Genomic DNA, 18,029 nt, shown 5'->3' with positions numbered 1-18,029 from the left:
CTGTAAATCGGCATGTAACCGTATAATAAACATATTATATTCTTTGCAAGCTCTTATGGGGCCGCATGAAATGAAGTCGCGGGCCGGATTTGGCCCCCGGGCCTTGAGTTTGACACCCCTGATCTAAATGAAGACATTTTAATAGCTAATGCATTGTCACTTTGGTGGACAGATAATCAAAGCTTCTAATAGGCTTATAGACATTTGTGGGTATTTTTATGCGTGCACTTGTCTCAGTAACTTTTCCATAGTCAGTGTATAACCTGCAGTTATAGATGCAGTTTGAAGCCTGGGAGTAAAACATCCATATCAGCTCATTAATACGCTATATTTAGAATATGTTCACGTCTTTATCTTGCTGTCAGACACTCCTTATAAGAGAACTGAAGCCTTTACCTATGCTGTCTTTAAAAAACGACATGAATACAAGCCTCAATCTGTTAGTGTTTTCTGCGGTGTCAGAGTCCACTGCAGTGACCCATGCAGACAGCATCGGCTGCTGACTGACTCATAAACACAGTCTGACCCAGGTCTGCAGGCTCTGACCTCTCAATGTGTTTACTTTGTGTTTTATTGTTCATTTAGAGGCCGTGGAGCCGTCTGGACACCAGGAACATATTCTGACCATGTGACACAACAGTTATGCCGGTCTAAAAGCCTGTGTATATTACTTTAAAATCACTTCGATTGCACGGCCTTTTAAGGAGCCTGTGAAATGTTTCAATAATGCATTGAGTCGGTTTCTTCTCAAAGCACAGTAAAGTCCCCCATGTGAGTCCGAAGCATCTCACGACGTCTGAATGGGAACAATTAGGACTTCAAATCAGGTCAGCTGCAAGGAGAGGAATGATAGGGTTGTTGTTGTTGTTGTTGTCTCAGACAGCAAAATAAAATGAGTTCAAACACAGAAGTACCAATGATGCAATGTTTCTATTTGGTTAGATGTGTTTTTAAATCCTCATCAGAGGGCAAAGAGCTTTATGTGGATAGTGGCATTAAAAAGGAGCATGTTGGTCATTTGGAGAGTTGATAAATCCCTTTGACCACAGGCTGTAAAATGTTTTTGCTAATAAATTGTTTATTTATTTAAATTCTGTACAAAATAAACACAAAGAATGACTAGTTTCTTACTTCATTCCAGCCCATGTCCCCTCTGTAGTTGAATCAGCCCATCATTAATCACTTCTAACCTTGTTCCAAGTGGATTGGTTGAGCCCATATTTCACTCAAATGAGGTACTTTTTTATTGACTTTATTATCCATTAAATCAATAAGAAACATCTGTGTCTTATTCTGTATTGTTAAGTTAGGCAAGCACAATATTTACATTATAGTTTTCTTTTGAGAGTGATAAAGAGAGCTTAATGTGGACACAGTGTATAAATAAGGGGCCGTTTCAAGATAACCTAGTTTATTTTGGACATGTGCTCACACTAAGTGGTTACTTTACTTCATCTTCAAAGTGGATTGTGTTTTCCACCATGTCACTCTAATAAGTGACTTTATTAGCCATTCAATTAAACAACGTCTGTGTCTCAAACAGTATTGCTATAAAGTAAGGCAAGCACAACATGTACATACTTAGTTGTTCGAAGGGTGCAGTTTTTAACGTAATCTTCAAAAGTGATTTATTTTTCCTATATTTAACTCTTTTCAGGAACTTTTCTAAACTGTAGCAACGCCCCCTTAAAACACATGCACGTCGTCACTGTGTCCTCTCTCCTCTTCAGTGATCGTCACTTGTTCTATTGTCATTTTCGAATCACATGCTCTACTGTATATCTACTTACAATGCCCTGTTTAGCCAACACCCATATCTAAAGGCTGCCTGAGTCACAATGAGAGGAGGACGCTGATACCGAAACCAGTTTGATTCAGCAGAAGATCCTCTTTCCTGTCAGTCGATCACAGAAATACTCAAATGTGACTCAGTGATTTTAAAGGTCACCTATCATGCTAAATCCACTTCTCCATGTCTCTTCTACATCAACATGTGTCCCCTCTTCTTCATGTCTCTTCTACATCAACATGTGTCCCCTCTTCTTCATGTCTCTTCTACATCAACATGTGTCCCCTCTTCTTCATGTCTCTTCTACATCAACATGTGTCCCCTCTTCTTCATGTCTCTTCTACATCAACATGTGTCCCCTCTTCTTCATGTCTCTTCTACTTCAACATGTGTCCCCTCTTCTTCATGTCTCTTCTACATCAACATGTGGTCCCCCTCTTCTTCTGTCTCTTCTACATCAACATGTGTCCCCTCTTCTTCATGTCTCTTCTACATCAACATGTGTCCCCTCTTCTTCATGTCTCTTCTACATCAACATGTGTCCCCTCTGTCTTCATGTCTCTTCTACATCAACATGTGTCCCCTCTCTTCATGTCTCTTCTACAGCAACATGTGTCCCCCGCTTCTCAAATGTCCTCTTGCTACATCAACATGTGTCCCCTCTTCTTCAGTGTCTCTTCTACATCAACATGTGTCCCCTCTTCTTCATGTCTCTTCTACATCAACACGTGTACCCTTCTTCTTCTTCTACATCACATTGTCCCTCTTCTTCATGTCGCCTTCTACATAACATGTGGCCCCTCTTCTTCATGTCTCTTCTACATCAACATGTGTCCCCTCTTCTCATGTCTCTTCTACATCAACATGTGTCCCCTTCTTCTTCATGTCTCTTCTACATCAACATGTGGTCCCTTCTTCTCATGTCTCTTCTACATCAACATGTGTCCCCTCTTCTTCATGTCTCTTCTACATCAACATGTGTCCCCTCTTCTTCATGTCTCTTCTACATCAACATGTGGTCCCCTCTTCTTCATGTCTCTTCTACATCAACATGTATCCCCTTCTTCTTCATGTCTCTTCTACATCAACATGTGTCCCCTTCTTCTCCATGTCTCTTCTACATCAACATGTGTCCCCTCTTCTTCATGTCCTCTTCTACATCAACATGTGTCCCCTCTTCTCCATGTCTCTTTCTTCATCAACATGTGTCCCCTCTTTCTTCATGTCTCTTCTACATCAACATGTGTCCCCTCTTCTCATGTCTCTTCTACATCAACATGTGTCCCTCTTCTTCATGTCTCTTCTACCTCAACATGTGTCCCCTCTTCTTCCATGTCTCTTCTACATCAACATGTGTCCCCCTCTTCTTCATGTCTCTTCTTACATCAACATGTGTCCCCTCTTCTTCATGTCTCTTCTACATCAACATGTGTCCCCTCTTCTCAGTGTCTCTTCTACATCAACATGTGTCCCCTCTTCTTCATGTCTCTTCTACATCAACATGTGTCCCCTCTTCTTCATGTCTCTCTCTCATCAACATGTGTCCCTCTTCTTCATGTCTCTTCTACATCAACATGTGTCCCCTCTTCTTCATGTCTCTTCTACATCAACATGTGTCCCCTCTTCTTCATGTCTCTTCTACATCAACATGTGTCCCCTCTTCTCCATGTCTCTTCTTCATCAACAGTGTCCCCTCTTCTTCATGTCTCTTCTACATCAACATGTGTCCCCTCTTCTTCATGTCTCTTCTACATCAACATGTGTCCCCTCTTCCCATGTCTCTTCTACATCAACATGTGTCCCCTCTTCTCCATGTCTCTTCTACATCAACATGTGCCCTCTTCTCCATGTCTCTTCTCCCTCAACATGTGTCCCCTCTTCATGTCTCTTCTACATCAACATGTGTCCCCTCTTCTTCGTGTCTCTTCTACATCAACATGTGTCCCCTCTTCTCCATGTCTCTTCTACATCAACATGTGTCCCCTCTTCATGTCTCTTCTACATCAACATGTGTCCCCTCTTCTTCATGTCTCTTCTACATCAAACATGTGTCCCCTCTTCTTCATGTCTCTTCTACATCAACATGTGTCCCCTCTTCTTCATGTCTCTTCTACATCAACATGTGTCCCCTCTTCTTCATGTCTCTTCTTCATCAACATGTGTCCCCTCTTCTTCATGTCTCTTCTACATCAACATGTGTCCCCTCTTCTTCGTGTCTCTTCTCCATCAACATGTGTCTGTCAAGCTGTTGGGTATATTTGCAGTAACCCGCTTGAAAGGGCTGGTAAAGTCCATAGGAGGTTTTAACTGAGAGTCACTCTACAATGACCACAACTTTGTTTCTTTTGAGTTCTTCTTTACTTTCGTTTTTGTTGTTTTTGTACAGCTTACTGTATGTAGTAAGGTTTTAAGGTAAAAAACCTTAAATAAAAAAATTATTGTAAATACAATGCAGATCAAATAATAAATGCAAAAATACATGCTTTACATATACTTAACACTTGTGAATATTGTTTTAATTTCTTAGTGTATTTTTATGAATTATGTTTTTAAACAGTTTTTAACTTATGCAGTCTCATTAAAAATGCAAATATAGACTGAATTTTTAGCAGTATGCAAACCGTTTTTATCAATCTACATCTCTCAATAAACAAATCACATTCGTTTCTAAATCAACAATCATGTTGCTTTAGCTTGAGGACATCAAACAAACAAATGACACTGAACTAGAACGCACGTTCTAACGTGCGCCACGAACGGCAAGTTGTATGACTCTAAACACACAGTTCGTCTCTCACCGGCCGCCTCTCCAGCTTGTTACGGCTGCACCAGTGCTGCTTCTTCGACGTGTCTGCTGCTGGTTCGCTGCTGCTGGACGCACGCTCTTTAGTTTGTCCTCTCCAGCTTTGATTACTGCCTTCTTTCAGGTGCTTTTAAAGGTGCAGCGACGCTGATTAGAGACTGATATCAGACTCTGTCAATCAGCCCGACTTTTTAACCCCTTGATCTCCTGTGAGGATTTTTCAAGTTGACTTCACAGTGTCCCCTCTTCTCCATGTCTCTTCTACATCAACATGTGTCCCCTCTTCTTCATGTCTCTTCTACATCAACATGTGTCTCCTCTTCTTCATGTCTCTTCTACATCAACATGTGTCCCCTCTTCTCCATGTCTCTTCTACATCAACATGTGTCCCCTCTTTCTTCATGTCTCTTCTACATCAACATGTGTCCCCTCTTCTTCATGTCTCTTCTACATCAACATGTGTCCCCTCTTCTTCATGTCTCTTCTACATCAACATGTGTCCCCTCTTCTCCATGTCTCTTCTACATCAACATGTGTCCCCTCTTCTTCATGTCTCTTCTACATCAACATGTGTCCCCTCTTCTTCATGTCTCTTCTACATCAACATGTGTCCCCTCTGTGGAAAGAGACTCTGAAAGATTCAGGAACAAAGTTTCTCTCTTTTTTTGATCCATTTCTATAAAAACCTGTCTGAAAATGAGCTGATCAGATTTTGGCCACTTTGTGATGTCATAACGATGTGTTGTCTTGTGTAACCATTAGCCAATCAGCAACCAAGGTAACCCCCCCCCCCTTATCACCTGAATCTCCTCCTAGAGCTCCATTGAGTTCTTTGTAACCAAATGTCTCTCAGAGGGGCGTGGGGAGGGGCTCCTTATTTTCATCTAAAGTAACAGACAGAGAATCAGCACTTTGGAAACAGGGCTGAAACAGAGGGGATTATGGGTAATGCTGCAATGATCTGTTTGGTGTTTCAGCCAATCAGAGACAGGCTCTGGATATATCGATGACGAACAGTCCTTTAAATGAGTGTACAGCATTTCTGTCAAAAACGACACACCATGTAATAATCTAAATCACTTTTATTAATTTAAGTTAGGTAGAGACACTGAACATTGGAACCACATTTTGCTCGGCTATGGAGCGGTCTTCAGAAAAAAATTACAAAAAAATAGGCTTATGTCATACTGTCAAAAAAAAGAAATGGCAAAAATTAAGAGGTAGAGAATTTAGGCTCATCGCTGTGACGGGGGGGGGGGGGGGGGGGGTGAGACCTACTGGAATGTCGTTGAAATTCAAAAAGTCGTCGTCCCAAAAGGTATATAAAATATTCATACATCAAATATGGTGAGACAGTCACCTCGACAACATTTAGACATTTAACGGGACAGTTAGTGTTACTGGGACAGCCTTCTTTTTTTTTTAACAAATAATATTGGTAACAGATACATTTACAATATAAACACCACAGATCTGGAAAATAAACACATTTCCTCTCGGTTTCTCCCCCAAACGCAGGAGTGACTGCTCGTTCAACCTCGCATGTTTTCTCACACACACCTGAAATAAAATGGAGATTTCAGCCACGATCTGGCCGTTAAACGTCCCGTCAGGAACACGTAGACTTCAACACGTGTGCTACATGTCGGTGATTTAACAACACGGGGTTATGGCGACGTCTTTATCTTTAAATCGTCGTTAAGCTGCAAAACCAATGTCCTGAAAGAGCCTCGGGAGACTTTGAAATGCTGCGTTCCCGCCCTACACACAGAGCGCTGGCCGTGTAGAGAACAATCTGAATTACAGTGCATGTCTACAAAAATAAAACAAAAGTGAAAAACATGTTTTACTGTCTGTACAGTAACATACTGTATATTTCCACAATGACACTAGATAAGGCTGGTGACTACATTACGTAAATAGTTAATTATAGGATAGCTTTTTCTGTATGATTTCAAAAAACTAGTGACACAGTATATAGGTGTTGGTTTCTTTAAACTTACAAAAAAAGACAAAACAATGTCAAATAAATCCTTTGTGTCGTACACAGCTTTCTTTGTTCCAGAAGAACGATATGGTAAACCTTTGCATCTGCTCAATGCAAGTGCACCAGTCTAACTCAGTCTCTCCTCCTCTTCCTCCTTTCCCCATCTTCATCCTCAGTGGTTGTTTCCTCATGCAGGTTTATGTGCCTCTGTTCGCGTGACAAACAGCGCCTCCTTAGATCCCGTTCTTCGCCTCGTTGTTGTTCATCGCCTCCTTCCTCTGAGCCAGAAACGGGTACATGCACTTGTCGGCGCCCAAAACCGGTACATGCAGACGATGGCCTCGAAGGGGAGGATGCTGCAGAGAAAGGTCAGAGGTCAGATTAGTGACTGTACGGCAGACAGCGTACAGTTAGGACTCGTTTTAAACATCCTCATTGACCCTTCATTTGATGAATGATTGTACGAACTGTATTTGTGTCATTGTGCTTTGAACCCATTCAGTGGTATTTTCACATGTATCTTGTCATGTTCTGTATATTCTCAGATATGTGGTGTTGATATTGGGCTATATGAATACATTTGAATTGAATGGTGCACATAGGGGGGGTTCTGAAAGGGACTGCTTTCCAAGTGGTGCTCCAACACTTAATATCTCCCCTATAGTCTCTGTAGAAGCTTTTCAAAAAACAACTGAAGACTATCTTTTTACATTGGCTTTTGTTTCTACTTGAGATGTGTGTCATGTGTTCCTTTCTGTTCCTTCATTTCTGCCTTATTGTATTCTGTGGTCTTCATTTTCACTTTTGTTCCTTCTTGTGAATTCTATTTCTGTGAAAGTTGCTATACTAAATAAATTACAGTGTCGGAGGAAGCTTATTTAGAAGACAGTGGAGAACATTTCACCAGTCGCAGGGAGAAGTAACCCTTTGCAATAAGAGAACAGTACATTGAAACCCTCTCACTGCTCATTGTCTCAATGTTCATGAACTTTATACAATACCGAAGCTCACCTTTTCATGAAGTTGACCATATAGACGATGCGAGGCGTGCAGATCATGGGCTGGTCGGTGAGGATGGCCCTCATCGACTGCTTCACACAGAACTCTGGCTTCAGGGGGGGGAGGAAAGGCTCAATCTCCTTCCTGTGGGCAGAACATCTGTCATTTACAGGCTCGAAAAGTCACGAAACTCAACATGTAGTGTGTCTGTTTTTCTAGTGTCTTGTCCTTTTAGTTGTGTCTGTCACAAGGGACGTCTTGGGCTTGATTTGTTGTTTGTTTGTTTGCAGGATTACGGAAACACGACTTGCAGGATTGTCATGAAACTTAAAGAGAGTGTGTAGCACAAGCCAAAGAATAACATAATGCATTTTGAGGCAGATCTGGATTAAGGAAGGAGATGCCCTTATCAAGTTTTAACATAGCGAGATATTTCACTTTCTTATTGTGAAGCTGACAAAGAGTTTTTGTAGGAAAGAAAGTTAGATTTGATTGAAATGATTCAGAAACTGGAGTGCGAAGGGCTTTATGTTGTTATCCTTAAATGAAGTGATACTGGTTAAAAAGGCTGAAATGTTGAGGCACAGTGAAGCCACCTGCTGACTGTAACCATTAACCAAAGTGGTCAGCAGAACAAGGGGGGGTGCACCTGTTAGTAAAGTATCTCCTGGGAATGGCTTTGTTTAAGCAGACTTGTACAAATGACTCTGTGCTGCTTTAAACTCTAAAGAAGGTGTTTGCGAGGAGGCGACGATCAGAGAAACTGAAGCCAGATGCAGAGAGCTTCTAAACAAGCGGAGTTAAAGTGAGACGTGTGTGAGGAGGCTGACCTTATCCGGCAGCCTTTGAACATTCCCGTGTCCACCAGGTAAGGACAAACCAGAGTCATGTTGATGCCCTCCTTCTCTGAGGCTTTTATCTCATGGCTGAGCGACTCGTGGAACCCGATGGCACCGAACTTACTGGCGCAGTAATCCTGAGGGAGGAGAGAGAACAGGTTAGGCCAGGCAGAACATTATCAGACATGCCCCGGGCTTTTCTGTGCTGTTAATAATACAGCGAGCTACAGTTTCATTAGCATTCTTCCCCGCTGCATCAGGAGACTGCTGGAAGGTTTTGATGTGGTCCGCCGGCGTGGACATAATCTTTTTTCTAAGGCAAACACAGATGCATGTCGATAAACGCGGGGAGGATAAAGAGATTTGACTGTGCCCGCATGACACACGAGGCTTTAGTTCCCTGAAATTAATGTCTGAAAACACAGCCGAGGCATTTCCAGGAAGTATAATAGCTGCAGAGAAACTGACTAAGTCCCTTTGAAGGCAGACTTAATCGTTGTGGAGGAATGGTTCGTACAAGGAAAGCAAAACGCGCAGCTATGAAAACAAACGCGGTCCCTGTAGGCCGTCTGAAAATGACACTGAAATCTCCAAATAAAAACCACAATTTACTGCGTTTATGGAGATGAATGACTCCACTTAATATTTTAATATGCATTACAATAAGAAGCAGGAGGGGGACACTATAGGAAGGGAAACACTATCCTCCGGGCGCTGCTGTGAGCTGAATACTGAGCGTTGTTCACAAAGCCGTGATGAAGATGTCTCGCTCCCTCGGGAGCTGTCAGAGCCCAATAGGGGCCCCACACCCCCCCCCCCCCCCACTGCTGCAGATTGAAATCTATAAGAGGCTCCCCAATGCTCATCTGTGTCCCTTAATTTAACGGGTGGGGGGACAACTTAGAGAAAGGGGGCCTGACCTCGCTCTGCAGAAAAAGCTCTGGTTTTTGGATGGTGGGAACGCCGGGATGTGTGTGTGTGTGTGTGTGTGTGTGTGTGTGTGTGTGTGTGTGTGTGTGTGTGTGTGTGTGTGTGTGTGTGTGTGTGTGTGTGTGTGTGTGTGTGTGTGTGTGTGTTACTAACCTCCACTCCAGCTGTGCTGAATAAACCCAGGGAGCTGGCAACCGTCACAATGTGGCCGTGATTCAGCTCCAGCATCTTGGGGAGGAACGCCTTGGTGGTCTGAGGGAGACAGAAGGGAGAGGAAGGTTAGTTTGTCTGTGCCAAAGCCCTTTGATCCCCTCTTATTCCCCCTCTTCTCCATGGTGATGCACAGAGACGCGTCTGAATGAGAATTCATAACATGCACAACAAAATATAATCCGACAGAGCAGCAGGGTCGTAAAAGTTTCATCACAATATGATTTTATAGTCGGGGTTTTCGGACAATGTTAGAATACTTGCTGATATCTCTGACTCTGCCGAAATTCAGGCAATCAACGTAACTCAGTTAGGTTTGTATCAACACAACTACAATTTGATTTGACAAGTGGAATAACACATCTGTATTGAGGAGGTACATTTGGATTGAATTGAGGAAACTGAGAATTACAAATTAAAGGCACATCTTAAAACTGTTATGCATCGGCATTTTACTTTTGCGTCATTTTATTGGATCCTTGTGTTAGATTGATAGATCCTCGCAAATGTTATGTACATCCAACTCAGACAATTCTCTGAGTTGTTTTTCATGTAAACTTTCCCCTATTGTTCTTGCACCCCATGAATGCAGCACAGATGCCCTTTCCAGCCAATGTTATCCAAAGTCAAATGAATGCGTTTATCCGCCCTGTAATTCAGATAAGCTCCCAAATCAACCAGGTTCTAATTTAATAATAATAATAATAATAATAATAATGCATTTTATTTATATAGCGCGTTTCACAACTCAAAGACCTAACCCTAATTTAGCCAACGCTGCACTCTTCCACAAAGTTTAAAGAATATCAAGCCTACATTTGTTTCTGTAATCCTGCAGACAAACTGAACCGAAACACAACCTGTTGGCGGATGTAAGAAGTTGAAAGCTTTTCTCCTTTGTGCTAGGTGTGAATTGGATGTTGAAGGAAGTGTGAGGGTTTTCCTTTCTGCAGGTATCCACTGAACAAACGTACGTGTGTGTGTGTGTGTGTGTGTGTGTGTGTGTGTGTGTGTGTGTGTGTGTGTGTGTGCGTGCACGCTCGCTGCTGTACAATCTGTTCTTTTCCCACACAGATCTGGTGAGCCCGGCTCTAAAGACTTGGTGACAACGCCGATCACAGGCCTCCGTTCACTCAACAACAATAAAACCCAGCCTCTGGTCTCTCGGCACAATCAGCAGCGGACCAATCGGCAGCCAGATGAGCGCTGAGCGCTGAAAGGGCTTCATCCACGTGAGAGGTGAGAGCAGCCGCCCAGCAGAGCAGATTCAGGCTTGATTAACTTACAGATCCATTCCTCATTCTGCCCGTCTGCTGACTTTGGACTCCGCATGAGCCAATCAGCAGGTGTGACATGTGACGGCAACGACAGGAACTGACCAATCACTCTCCCCGCAGGAGGTCCACAAACAAACAGCAGGCCTTTTGTTGCTCGCACTGCGACATCTATTCAGGTCAGATGTGTGCTGCCGTAGTGATGAACAATGCATGAAGCCTGCAACACCCTTTCTACTGTCACTGATGACAGCTTCTAATCACAAAGACAGGAGGAACATGGGATGCTAGAAACTGCTTTTTCGGCCATTACAGCTCTAAATAATACCAATATGTAAACGTCTACAGATTGTGAGTTTTTATACACTTTGGGTTCTGGAAAATATAGGTGAACATTTGTTATTACCTTTGACAGTTGTATTCCTAGTTTCCAATAGTGGTGTGGTCATATAACAGTTTCATTGGTTGTACAGTGTGCAGCCCGGCCAGAGAAATGATTCAGTAAACATGTGGAGCATGGTACCAGGTAGTACAGCCATGAAACCACTGGCAGGGAGGAACAGCCTCATTAAAACTGCAACCAGAGATTAACTGCATCGGACCGACTGACTCCTTCCTCTCTGCATCTGAATTGAACGTCAGATCTACACAGAGAAACGGAGCACGATGACTTCACCGCTTTTCTACTGCAAGCTACAGTATAACTGATCTGACTCGGCTCCAAACATCTGTACTTTTTCAGGAAATACATTTTGTAAAACGTACTCAAGTCATCAAATGCTGAGAGGCCCAAAGAGAGGAGAACCTGGGGCAGAAGCTGAGGAAGGTCCTCTGGATGTTGCGTGCAAACGGAGCATTAACTTCAGATATGCCCGTATATTTATAAATATAAATCACTGCAGCCAAAGTTTCCCACTCCCACAGAAAGTCAGAGAGCGGGGAATGACTCGATCTGGCACAGCGCTGCACGGCCAGAGCCAACAGTCAAGATACAACTGGACAATTCTGCTGATTTGGGTCTAAAAATAACTGGGAGTGATGGAGGGAAGGATGATGGTGAAACGCTCCCACCCTCCTCTGATGTCCCGCTTCTCATGGCAGCTCTGGCATGTGGGTATGACCCCCGCTGACCTCTCAGACACAAAATGTGTGAAGGCAACCAGGCGCTCGTGTCTTACATCAGAGCGGCCGTAATTGGGTCTCAACGCTCCCTTGTTCCGCTAAATTACCCGCTGACACAGCCGGGCCTCCTTGCCCTATGTGCGGGTGCTTCTGCCCGCTGCAACCCCTAATTGGTGCGTGCCCCCAGGAGCATTTAAGCCACACAAAGCTTCTTGCAGCTGGGGTGTCAGGCTGCATTAGTGCGAGCGCCTGACCAACAGGAATATGAACAAAATATTGGCCTTTTCGTAGCACCAGATGGCCATTTAATTGGGCTGACTTCTCCCCGGACGAGAGGGAGAAAACGCCTGAGCTCGTCTGATCCGAAAACACAGAGGAATTTGAGTGGGTTGCGTTTACAGGAGGATGGATGCAGAGTGGTCCTGTTGTGGTGGCCATGCTGGTCACAAGCCTCAGACCCCTGATGGTGAGACAACTGGAGTCCAGTTTACCTGAGAGCAACCACAGCGGAGGAAGTGTCTGCACTGTATGCACCCAACAACTCAAGTAACTGGTTCACACTGAGCTTCTGTACATTTGGGTCCATCTAACTATTGTTTTCCAACTTCAATCAACTGGTCTATAAAACTTCTGAAAATAGTGACAAATGTTCACCTAGATGCTCAAAGTCCAAGATAGGTCGTTAAAAGTCTCTGAATTTTGTCCCCAAACTCAAATATTTTCACTTTAATATGATAGAAAACTAAACTAAACTTTAAAGGCTACGGTCAGAATTCTCTGAAGGTTCTTAACATAAATTAAGTCTTTCTCTGGTTTGAACGCACACGTTTAAGATATGTTCTTGAAACAATAGCTCCGAGGATATAAAAGCCACGTGTCAATGTACTAGAAGTTCAGAATGATTAAACCAATTCAAATCTTGCTCCTAAATGCCAACTTTTCTAAAGATATCCACGTCTAAGCGATGGAATAACTGACTTCTCTTTACCCCTTTATCCCCTCCCTGAGATGTGAACAGGTACAGGAGAAACCCAACATGTCCCCGCTGTATCAAGGGCTACAGGTGCACCAATCTAAGGGAGGGGGGGGCATATAAAACCAGTGAAGTAGGACCCTTCTGCCTGGCTGCCTCCTTTCTCCGGCTCCAGCAGGAATGCGGCCTGCAGAACTTGGATCCTGTCGCCTGGCATCTTGTCAAACTGATTCGCAGACAAGAAAGCAATTGTCAGATAAAGTGGGTCAGCAGCAGCTTACCATTACCCTCTCGCCTCTCTGTGGATGGGAAGCCACTGCCTTCCTTCCTCTTTTCCTCTGCTCTTTTCCCGCCATGTCACTGTGGAGCGCTCGCTGCTCTCATGTAACCCAGAGAGAGGATGCTGCTGCTCATTGTGGCCAAAAACCACCTGTTGGGTAACCGGCTCAAGATGCACGGGCACACACACACACACGCTCTAATCCTCAAACACAAGCTGTGGTGACACTCACTGAGGCACATTCCCCGTCCTAGAAAAAAAAACAACACCAGCTGGACTAATCAAAGCATCATCAAACTAATTAAATGTTATGACCCCGTCTCATTAAAAGCTAAAAGAAGAGAGGGGCTGAATCATAGCTGTGTGTGTGTGTGTGTGTGTAGAGCTGGCATGCAGCTGCACCCATTGCCTCCAAAAAGACACACACACACACACACACACACACACACACACACACACACACACACACACACACACACACACACACACACACACACACACACACACACACACACACACACACACACACACACACACACACAACACCACCACATCCAACAACACTCACACAGACACACACACACACACCACACCCCACACAACAACCACCACGACACAACACACACACACACACACACACACTACACACACACACACCACACACACACACACACACACACACACACACACACACACACACACACACACACACACACACACACACACACACACACACACACCTTTACTACACTATCCACCAAATGTAATCGTTCTTGTTTTGCTCTTGAGAAACTGGGCGGGAAAGTTTAATAATTGTCTCTAAGGAAAGCTGAGCAGTTTTGGGGGTTGACATCGCCGCTCTGATGTCTCGTTGAATAATAAAATACCTCTTCAATGACGCTGAAGCATGAAAAGATAACTGAGAAGAAGACAAAGGAAGTAGAAAGACTCTGAATTCATCTCCTTCTTTTATCATATCCCTTCATTGTCAGCGTGCACCTAAATAAACACTTCAAACTTTGTATGACTTGGCTCTAAACTGAGGGTATTAGTTGAGTCATAAACCACAATTAAGCCCTTTTTAAAAGCCTCTTGTTGAGGAGCTGAATCAAAAGGTTTGTGTAACGTGCCACCTGAATGCACTGAGTAACTGTGCTGTGTTTGTGTAAGGGAGGAAAGTGGACAGGTCCCTGTTAGTCTAAGCTCCATTCATCCAGCTTGTGTCTTTAATGAACCACATCCTCTATTCTGCCCGTCGCCATTCATTAAGTCCTCCTTTCATCTGCCACCCCCCCAACTCCCGACCCCTTAAAGAAACCACGCTCTAGTCTCCACAGAATATGGGAGAACACAAACACAGACCCCCATTAAAAAATTCAAAATCTGCCACTGGATCCTGACTCCCAGTCGTGGCTGTGAGAGAACGTGGAGATGGCCAGCAGAGAGAGTTTCACGCTCAATTAGGGGGCTTCACATCATAGAGGATCATCCTCTGCTTCAGGACACACGTAGCTCAAATCGTCACAAATACAAAGATGGACTGTACAGACCCACATTTCCAATTTGTGCCCAATCACAATAAGTGTCCGGCAGAGTAAAGCAATCAATGATGTGAGGCGCTTCAATGCTAAGCAATCAAGTCCCATCAGTAAGGCTTCTCAATGGAGCGGAGAGACTTCCCACACCCTTTAAAAACACATCCGATAGCACTAACACTGCAGCACATGCTTATCTAAAGTGCAACACATTCACTCCATCAAGCCCACGTAGCCTCTCAGATAAGTATTCACATTGAACAAGAGCCAGAGAGCAGAACCTGATACACAACAAATCACTGCCAACAAAATGTGGCTGACAGATCCGTCCCACGCACACAACCTCCATCACGCAGGTTAGATCTGTGCACATCTCCGCGGGCTGACATACCTCGGGGATCTGCGTCTGCACGATGCCAGACTTTAAAAAAGACACACTCATGACTTTCCTCTGACAGAATGAAACTACATTAAAGCAAGGGAAGGCTTCTTAATACTGTCTGTAACACCTTAGAGTCTTCAGTTTTATGAATGGATCCACAACATTCATCTGTTTGCAACTTATATCAATATTCCAATTACTTGTATATCGACTATTCTGCACTATTTCTATTATCTGTTTTATTGTGTTCTGTTGGAGGAGCCTGTGACCTCAGATTTTGAACAAATGACAATAAAAGCCTTGAATCTTGAAAAGAAATGCTTGATCTTGCTCACCCAGAAGTGTGCGTGGCAGTTGACCACCATGGTGCGCTCGATCAGTTCATCAGGGCACTCCAGGAGGTGGTGTCCGGAGACCACGCCGGCGTTGTTGATCAGTATGTCCACGTTTCCCACGTCTCGACGCACCTTGTCAGCTGTGGCGTACACATGCTCACGCTTCCCCACGTCACACACATAGGTGTAGACCTGCGGCTGGAAAGGGGGGACCTCCTCGACCCCTCCAACAGGTCCTGGAGGGGGAAAGAGGGGGAGAAAGTGTGTTCAACAGGCTGCTTCTAACTGGTTTTGTGATTCATTTTAGGGACATTACATGGGTTTAAGATGAGGGAGTGTTGGTGATTTCTGAGTGCGTACATGATTGAATTTTAGAGGGATTAGGAAGTCACTTTTCAGCCATTTTGGGCAACATAAAAGCTCATTTTAACAGTTTGTTTAGCCTTCACAATCTGACAGTGTGCAACATTTCAGTGTGTTCAGTGAACAGAAATACTATCCTTGAAATGTGTTTTCCACACTGCATAAGCCAAAAAGAATTTGACCTAGTTTCCCTGAACATGTTTGAGTTTTAGAGAGATTAAGATTTTCAGGAATTTTGAGCAATAGAAAAATGTGCTTTTAACAGTGTTTAAGACTTGTGGTAAATCTGTAGACTGAACACACACCGTCATATTTTTACACAACTACTATGATTTTCCACACTGCAAACACAATTCGACTTCTCAGAACATGCTTTAAAAACTGATAACATCCTCATTTCTTACCGTCTTTGGTGATGGGAGTGTCCAGCTCGTGGTAAATCTGCCTCACCATCTCGGCTGTTTCCTCATTGCCCTGGCTGTTAATGTCCCAAAGCACCAGGATGGCTCTTCTCCGGGCAAACTCTTTGGCGAAGAGCCGTCCGAGGCCACTTCCAGCCCCGGTGATTACGCACACCTGTCCGGCCACACTCTTCTCCTTTGGTCGCACCACCCATTTACAGCCGGCTGTTACAAAAGCCCAGAGCACCTTGAGAATCACCACGAAGAACTCCGCGATAAGGATCATCATCTTGGTCGGAAGCAGTCAATTAAGCGGCGGAGAATGAAGGGTCCTTCTTCTTTTAAACCTGAGTGCAGCAGATGCCGGTTTGAAAACTTGCAGCACAGGTAGAAAGTGTGGAGTGAGAGAGAGTTGAGATGCAGTCCAGTTGCATTGACTTTTGAGCCACGATCCTCCCACTTCCTCTGCTGAACCTCATCTCATCCTCACCAGCATCTCCCCTGCTATTTATCCAGTCCTCCCATCAACGAGCACCCAATAGGAGGCAGACTCAGAGTCACAACGAAGCTCCATACATTACACTGAGAGGTGATGTAACCCAGCAGATTTTACCTAACACTCATCTGATGCGAGCCCCCCCCCCCCTCAATGAAACATCCCAGAGGAAGATTAGAGAGTAAGCCACTGCTGCATTTATAATTATCTTTTGACTTTTATTATGAAAGTCATTTAGCCTATAATACATTAAAATGCTCAAATATGGCTTTAGACGACAATTGCATACCTTTTTTTTTTAAGCTATTTTTATTTTAATCTTATTTTTTGATTAGTTATATGATCAAAATTTGGATTTTAAGAACATTGTATATTCTCATACCGAGTTTTTCCACCGTGACAGAAATGCAGGCCACATCACAGTCCAGGTCAATGTCCGTCCAAGCAAAACCATCTTTGTTTTTGAAAGAATAACCGCACTTTTGGTCATTTTAGCACCTTTTTCTCCACGCAATACTACACTTAAAGAAGTCTATTAACACATATCAAAGCTATTAACTGACACTGATGCATTGCGATCTGCTCAATGCGGAAAGCAGATCGATAACAGGCTACGTAACCAGACACACGTAAAAAAGAAAAAAGGCTGGACAATAGTACCATGTGTTTCTATGTGGAACAGCCTGCTGCATAAAGGTGTTTTTATTCATAACACAAACATAATTATGAATATTATAATAATAAAAAACAGCTGGTGGCCTATAAGGACATTACATAAGGTGCATTTAATGTAAACATGTGTTTTATGTCCCTTTCTGTGCAACGTCTTGCACCCTTTGAGATGTTTGGTGGGAGTGTCTTAGGGGGAGGGGGTCCCAATGTATTACATGTGTATAATTACAGCAAAACGTAGCCTGGTGCACAATTAGAAGCAAATTATGCCTATTTATAATAAAGAGCAAGCATTGTTAGTTAAATTGTTTTAATATACGTTAGCTCTCTAGTGTAAAAGCTCATAAAATATGACTGCAAGATATTTGATTGAGCATATTAACACATGTGCAGAAGATAAAGGAAGCCTAAAATGGAAAAATATATGATTACTCTATAGTAGTATTTTACCAAACTGTACTTTTTAATCAAATGTAGTGTGCTTTTTTGACCAATGCATTGTTCCTCGTGTCTTATGTCCTTCAACTTCAATCTACCACATTTTCTTTGCATAACCTAGCTGCGCATCACAGTGCCATCTGAAGCGGATGATCGGAGGATCAGTGAATGAAAGTACCTCAGAGACGAGCTGTGATGCCC

At 43.4% G+C, this 18,029-nt stretch overlaps 1 protein-coding gene across 1 annotated transcript; it reads right to left on the bottom strand.

Moving 5' to 3' along the window:
• Positions 1-5,656: 5,656 nt before the first annotated feature.
• On the bottom strand, positions 5,657-16,747 carry rdh10a (retinol dehydrogenase 10a). Its single transcript, XM_034216408.1, has 6 exons — positions 16,226-16,747; positions 15,459-15,694; positions 9,501-9,599; positions 8,409-8,554; positions 7,591-7,722; positions 5,657-6,935 (listed from the first exon to the last, which is right to left on the bottom strand). Exons 1-6 carry the CDS (start codon positions 16,509-16,511, stop codon positions 6,842-6,844), a joined length of 993 nt encoding a protein of 330 aa, XP_034072299.1. The 5' UTR covers positions 16,512-16,747; the 3' UTR covers positions 5,657-6,841.
• Positions 16,748-18,029: the final 1,282 nt, after the last annotated feature.

Source organism: Gymnodraco acuticeps, unplaced genomic scaffold, assembly GCF_902827175.1.
Source record: "Gymnodraco acuticeps unplaced genomic scaffold, fGymAcu1.1, whole genome shotgun sequence".
NCBI lineage: Eukaryota > Metazoa > Chordata > Actinopteri > Perciformes > Bathydraconidae > Gymnodraco > Gymnodraco acuticeps.
This window is presented reverse-complemented; position numbering and strand designations above follow the sequence as displayed.